At 33.3% G+C, this 7,306-nt stretch overlaps 1 protein-coding gene across 1 annotated transcript in view; it reads right to left on the bottom strand.

Moving 5' to 3' along the window:
- LOC112514753 overlaps window positions 1-1,241 on the bottom strand; it is a 4,080-nt gene extending 2,839 nt beyond the window's left edge. The window contains exon 1 of the mRNA XM_025121354.1: window positions 1,175-1,241. Within this exon, the coding sequence (XP_024977122.1) occupies window positions 1,175-1,241 (67 nt within the window). The remainder of the gene's footprint in view (window positions 1-1,174) is intronic.
- Between the last annotated feature and the right edge of the window lie 6,065 nt (window positions 1,242-7,306).

The raw sequence follows: 7,306 nt of genomic DNA, 5'->3' as shown, positions 1-7,306 counted from the left end.
GAATTTTCCTATTGGTCGAAATTGGTTTACACGGTTTCTTAGAAATGCATGGTTTTCATTTGAACGTGCCCATATATATATAGAGGAGCGATCAAATGCAAACAACTCAATTTGTATAAACCATACAAACCACCCTCATCTGTCGATTTCATTGTTTAATCTTGAATTTTTTTCATGAAATTGTTTAATCTTGTGCAATTATTTCATACAAGTTTTTTTTTGATGAAGTTGTTTCATATATGGTTATGAAATTGTTTCATATAMTATTTAATGAAATTTTAATGAAACTGTTTCATTTATTTTTTTAAAATTTTAAGTAATGAAGATGATAATATTCATGATTAACACCCGCCACAATAAAAATGATCAATCAACCTCTCATAATTACAAAAGTTTGAATAAAATGAAAAATTATGATCGGTTGAATGTGGTTTGCACGGTTTATACAAATTGGATGGTTTCAAACAATCAATTATAACTGACGGATAATAAATTGTGAGTCCCATTATGCTATCAACAAACAAACCATAACTCCTTTCACAACTACAACTAAAGCAAGGTGCATACATCTTGAAGTGAAGATGACAAAATGGAGATATCATCTCCTTTCAATAGATTATATGCATGTTATATATACATAACATACATATAAATGTAAGTATACAATTCTTTGGCATGCTCCTGTCTTGTGTGATGTACCTAACATACATGCACTGATGATCATGTTTATTTAGTGCCATGTTGCATATGAGGTTAAGTTTGATTCAGATACCATACAATGACTATAGGTTACGAATTCTTGGCAACAAACGTGCATATATACTAGATTGCCTTTTGATTCTTGATATTTTTTTGCACTCAAGTCTGGACGCACGGGCCTTAAGTCTGATTGCACAGTCCAGACTTCAGACAACCAATTTTCAAGGTAACATTTGTGAGTGTGTACTCTATACCTCCTAACTCACTTATGCTTGCCTTATCACTCTGATCTATCTCGAGTGAATCACAATCACACCAAAATGATTGATGACACTAAATTCACCAACAGAAAATGCCACTCAAGCGTGTTAATTTTTCATGGAAACGTACACGTGACTTTAGTTAGAATTCAACCATGAGAATGATGTATATACATTTGATTTTGTGTGTTAATATCTGTTGAAAACCACGTTGCCTGTCAACCGCCCCAAGCTCAAAGCAGCTTTGATGTCGAGACGCCATGCATACCCACCGGAATCCATCTTCCAGACGTCCGTCACATGGCACCGTCGTCTGCTTATTTTTGATCTCCGATAACTGATAAACAACTCTCCCTATGCATGAGCAAGCTGGCCAGTAGCAGTCAACCATAGATCTTTCCACTTTTACTCCTAGCCACACCAACACTCCGGTGGCGGTGATGTTTATCGATATTGAACAATGAGTTTTAACTTCCTTTCTCTTCTCTTTGGTTTAACCGATTGATAGCAGTACAACTTGCGATTGATGTACAACTTGCAAAGCATTTGACAGCTTTGTGGATTTAGCTCTAAACATAGAGGTAAGAATACATTTCATGCTGTGTTGGGTTTCAATTATATTTCCTGCTGTTATAAACTATAATGCATCCATGATGGACATCCTGACAAACACAACCAGAAAATTCTGTTGTATATGAAACTATGGCTCTATGGATTGAACCAATGTGATCCTTGCTTGGTGAAAAGTGTGTGATCTTAGCCTTTGTTAATTCTTTTCATCTTATTATATATGTATACCACCCACTGGCTACATGTGATTTGGAACAATTATAGCAAAGAGGAACATGAAGCATAAAGAAAGCCAAGAACAACCATATAACTCCCAAACCACACAATAAAACTAGATATGGTTGCCAAAGGGCCTTTGGCCTAGCTGTATTGTAGCCCTTGGCCTTCTAGGAGGTCAGAGATTCAAACCTCACTATAGGTGAGGAGGGTGTGTGAGTTTATTTGTTGCATTTACCGTATATAAATATTATATACTTCAAAAAAAAAAAATAACTAGATATGGTTCTAAGGAATGCTTAACCCTTGGACTCTTGATATGGTTTTAAGGAAACAAGAATATGATATTTGCATGGTGTTTGTTGTCCAATTTGTGGGTTTACTTTACGAAGCTTCAATTTTAGACAAAGTGATTGACTTTTTAGTCATTGTACTTGACTTTTCGTTATAAACAAACCATCTTCCATTGCTTGCTTCAAGGCTCCGTTGATCCACTCGGTCCAAGTACTCATCTATTCATTGGATTCTTTCTTGATTTCCATAAAGCATTTTGCTCCTCGATCGATTGTTGCTTGATTCACTAAAGGTAATCCATTTCTTCTGTATATGCATTATGTACTTAAAAGATGAGTTTTTTGGATTTACGGAATCTGTTGTTTGGTCCTTTGTGTGCTATATGTTGCTCAACGACAACATTTTCTTCTCAAAAAATTTAAATATATATATACATGTTGCCTAATATTTTTAGTATAAACATTTATTTATATATTTCAAATAGATTCTGATTAGTGTAACAAACTTGTAGAAATGAACACTCCATATAATGTTGATGGTTTTCATCATTAAACGAAGTACATGTATGATGGAGCTTGACAAGAGTTCATGTGGACTTTGTTTGGGAAGATGTTAGGGAATAAAGACTACTCATTTTTTTAATTGATCAAAACGTAATAAAAATATTTACAATTTTGATTGCACGGTAAAAGAAATTTAAACCTATTTAACATTTATTTTATTATATTTTAGAGGAGAAAAATGGTAGCAATTGTTCATCATCTCCCTTTAATTCAAATATACAAGCAAATAAACTTGGTTTCGGAATTGAATATCATCATAGTGATTTGAGGAACGAAGGTTATATGCTCACCTTCAATGAATTTTACATTCTAATTTGCCGAAACACAACCTTCATACCGTTGTTGGGGGATGTCGAAAATGGCTTTCCGTTCTATCCGTTGGTGCCTTCTATAAGAACTCTTGTAGAAGATTGGAGTACGCGAAAATTCGTGATCAGTGCATCTAAATTATTTGATACTTTTATATTTTTAAAACAATAAAATCATGTTTGATAACGTAAATCTAATTTTTAAAATATGATAATTTTTGTTTTAAATGTTGTTGGAAAAATCATCTCGGATCAACAAGTAAGATCTATCCGAACTCATGATTATTTGCGATTTGGATGTTTTGAAATATTTCTCCAAGATGAACCGTAAGTGTGTATATTATTAAGCAATTAACAAATTATCATAGTAACTAACATTTTTATTACTCATAATAGGGGAAATATAATAAAGATGAGGTTGTATGATTCGACACAATTCCGTTTTATGGAGATAGCTCGTACAATCGTAGATAACTCTATAATATATGCATCTCGAGTTAAACTCATCCATTTGCCTACTCGTGCAACTCAAAGTATGTAACAAGTTGCTTTTATTTTTAACTATTCTATTTTATTAAAAAAATGTATATTCGATTTTTTTCAGATAATTTTTTGAGTTCTACGGAATTAACTACTATCATGTTAGAACCACATATGCCAAAAACAGATGCCGTTAGAACATTGATGACATAAAAATATTTGATTAGTGTTATAATGTTTTTTTTTTGTCTTTTTTTTATTTGTGAACTTATATATATCTTTTATATATATTAATATGTTGGTTTAAATTTAATTGTTGTCTCTTCATTGTCTATTAGTGATATATTTTGAATATTTAATTAAACTGAGTAAAGAAATTATTAGATACCCAATAAAAAATGAGTGATATGTTCGATAAAAAATGTATATACTAAACTATTATTCAAGACAACCAAGGTAAAAAAGAACAAAGATGGCAGATTATTTTTGTTCAATCTCGAAATTTCTTACCCTAGCTTTGTTCATTCCAATTCCAACATTTACACTTTATTTCACAGATAAAACCATATTATTCTATTTCCATCATTTTACAATGTCCAATGAGGATGGGTGCTGACAAAATTGCAATTACTGATGTAACGTAAGTTGATGTAGATATAGCAAAAGGTATATGGAATACTCACTATAATTATTATCATCGTGATAAATTCACTCAATTGTATATATATTTATATAAAACAATATTGTTGCAGAAAAAAGAAAGGAATACAACAGACGATATTATGAACGACAAAAGAAAAAGAACAAAGTGAGAAAAATAGCTAATGGTGAAAGAAGTAATCAATCTATGACCCTTATGGAGACGTAGCGCGTGAACGTCAATGAAACAACCGTTTGTCAGTGCAGTGACTATTGCTGAAAAGAGAAAAAATGTTAACAGAAATTATTATCATCGAAATAAAGAAAATAACATATATAGAACAAGTGTTAACAAACAAGGAACAAGTGTTACAAACAAACAAGGAACGACTCTAATATGTTCGGATTTGACACATGAAAACTTCAACGGTAAAACCGTGCATTTTTTTAATTCTTTTACCAATTTTAGTAATTAAAATCTCATTTAAATTACATTATCTTTCTTACATAGGTATTCGAAGTAAGTGTGGTATACTCCTACCTTTTTTTTGACGAAGTTACCAATCAAGTATTCAGAGGTTAGAGTTACTTTTAAATTTCACATCATCTAGAGAAAAAAAAATCATTAATTACTATTGTAAACATTCAAGTGTTTTATCATGTAGAAGGTTGTACTAGGGCAGATGTCAGTACTTTGAGCCAACATGGCATCCTCCCGGGGGGATCCGTACGATTTTGTTTGCAATGGTATTCCTAGAAAACATTGTCTTGAAAGAACAAAATCCATGTGAATATTGTGGAGCAAAACGGTTAAAATTTGAATTTCTTTTCTTTTGTTGCATGAAAGGGAATAATACAAAGTTAGCATACTCACTCATTCCTGAAGAATTATACAGTCTTTCTCATCGCAATCTGAATTAGGCGAAATGTTTAGACACAACTTACATGCATATAATACGAACTTTTCATTCACGTCAATTGGTGTAAACTCGTATAGTTCAATGGCAAACATGACATCCAGAGTATATACATTTCGTGCGCACATAGCTGTATATCATAAAATTGATCAATTAGTGTCGAGGGATGGACAACCTAGGTACTTACAGTTGTACTTTTATGATTCAGAATCAGAGTTATCGCATAGGCTCCAGTGGCCAAATCTTGATAGAAATGTCATTGAAATTTTGACTCGTGTTCTTTCTATGAACCCATATGTGAGAACATTTCGAAGCCTTGTTGAGCTCGGACCACTTGAGAACTCTAGAGTCACTTTGAATACTTCAGTGGAACTTGACCAAAGGGTGTACAACCGACCAACCACATCAAAGGTTTGAATACAAGTATTTGGTTTATGCTTATTGAAATAAAATTAGATACATACACTAAATAAATTGAGTTCTATAATTATGTTAGGTTGCTGGTATTTGGGTTGAAGGCAACGACAACATAACTGCATACAAGAGAAGTATTGTTGTGTATDRSARGTCTAATTATAGCCAAAATATTCAATATTACTTCRGTTGTTATGAYYYRTTGTCCTATCCTTTGTTCTTTCYYAACGGTGAACYTKKATGACATTCTAATATACCTAGACATGGAGTGTGCATGAATCAAAGTGTTAATGATGATGAAAACATGGAGGAAGATTTAGAAGGTACATACCATGTTGTAATATTTAMGTTTTAATTAAGGTAACAAATATTTGCTTAAACATAGATGTCATCAGTTTATATTTATTTCATAACATGCACATTACATAGAGGTTGATGTGAGAAACAATAAGAATACTATAACGATGCGGGAATACTATTATTATAAGTTCCAGGTTCGTTCGAACAAGAATGTACTTCTATTGGGGGGAAGGTTGTTACAACAGTTCGTGGTAGATATCTACATCAAGATTGAGACTTCACGTTTGGATTTTCTGTCAGAAAAACCAAGCCAAAATAAGAGAAGATTTATACCAAGGTGTTATAGATTGCATCAATGCCGGTGAGGTGATACCTAGTATTGGGTTGTGTTGCCTACAAGTTTCATCGAAGGACCACATGATACGCGGAGATGATTTCTTGGTTCCATGACTTTAGTGCAAGATGATGGGAAGCCCAATATATTCCTTACAATGACGTGCAATCCAAAATGGCTTGAAATCTTTAGAGAGTTATTTCTGGGTCAGATCACACCTGATCGACCAGTCCTTGTTGCAAGATTTTTTCGTGCCAAACTAGAGGATATGAAAGACCGACTCTTTAAAAAGCACATCCTCGGTAAAGTCGGGCATATGTTTATGTCATCAAGTTTCAGAAGCATGGTTTTCCACATGCACATTTTCTTCTGATAATGACACCCGAACACAAAATGACAAATACAGATCATTACGACAAGAGTGTGTGTGCTAAAATTTCGGACCCAACAATGTATTCCCAGATGCACGAACTGGTCATTCAACACATGATGCATGGTCCTTGTAGTCGTCCAGTTCTTGTATGCAAGGTGAGCCAAAAAAATGTCGTTTCAGGATTCCTAAACAATTCAACGAAAAGACGATGCAGGCTGAGGACTCATATCCATTATATCGACGGAGAAATAGTGGAATAAATGTGAATGTACGAGGCAATATCCTAGATAATAGATCGGCGATCCCGTATAACCCAAAGTTGTTAATGATATTCTATTGTCATATCAATGTTGAGGCTTGCTCGAGTATAACATATATGAAGCATGTTTACAAGGGTCACGATAAATAAGTTGTTCATATTGATTCAGTGGAAGAAGGGGTCATTATTAACGAAATTAGAAGGTTCCAAGATGCACGTTATGTCTCCTCTCCCGAGGCGATATGAGGAATTAATTGTTTCACACTTTCTCAAATACACCTTTATGTGATGGCGTTGCAACTCCATTTCCCTAACAAACATATGGTTAGGTTTAGAGATGACGATATAATGATAGATATTGTTGATAGAATGAGAGATAAGTGAACAATGCTGACTGCATTTTTTGATAGAAATAAAACATACACGAGTGCGGGACAATATTTGTACAAAGATTTTCCAAAACACTGCATGTGGAATTGGAGCTCACATCGATGGATGATAAGTGCAAATTTTATACATTTTTACGTCAAAGTACCTTACAATTAATGATAAATATATGCTTAAAAAGAGCCAATTTAATTTAAAATTAATCTAACTACATGAGGCTATTAAAGGTGAGAAAAATGTGTTGATTATGTGTTTTGTTCTTTTTGGGTCCAAACAGGTTAGAAGCTGTCTCC

The sequence above is a fragment of the Cynara cardunculus genome (assembly GCF_001531365.2).
Source record: "Cynara cardunculus var. scolymus isolate 2C chromosome LG 6, CcrdV1, whole genome shotgun sequence".
Taxonomy (NCBI): domain Eukaryota; kingdom Viridiplantae; phylum Streptophyta; class Magnoliopsida; order Asterales; family Asteraceae; genus Cynara; species Cynara cardunculus.
Note: the sequence above shows the minus strand (reverse complement) of the source record. Positions and strands in the feature narration are given on the sequence as shown.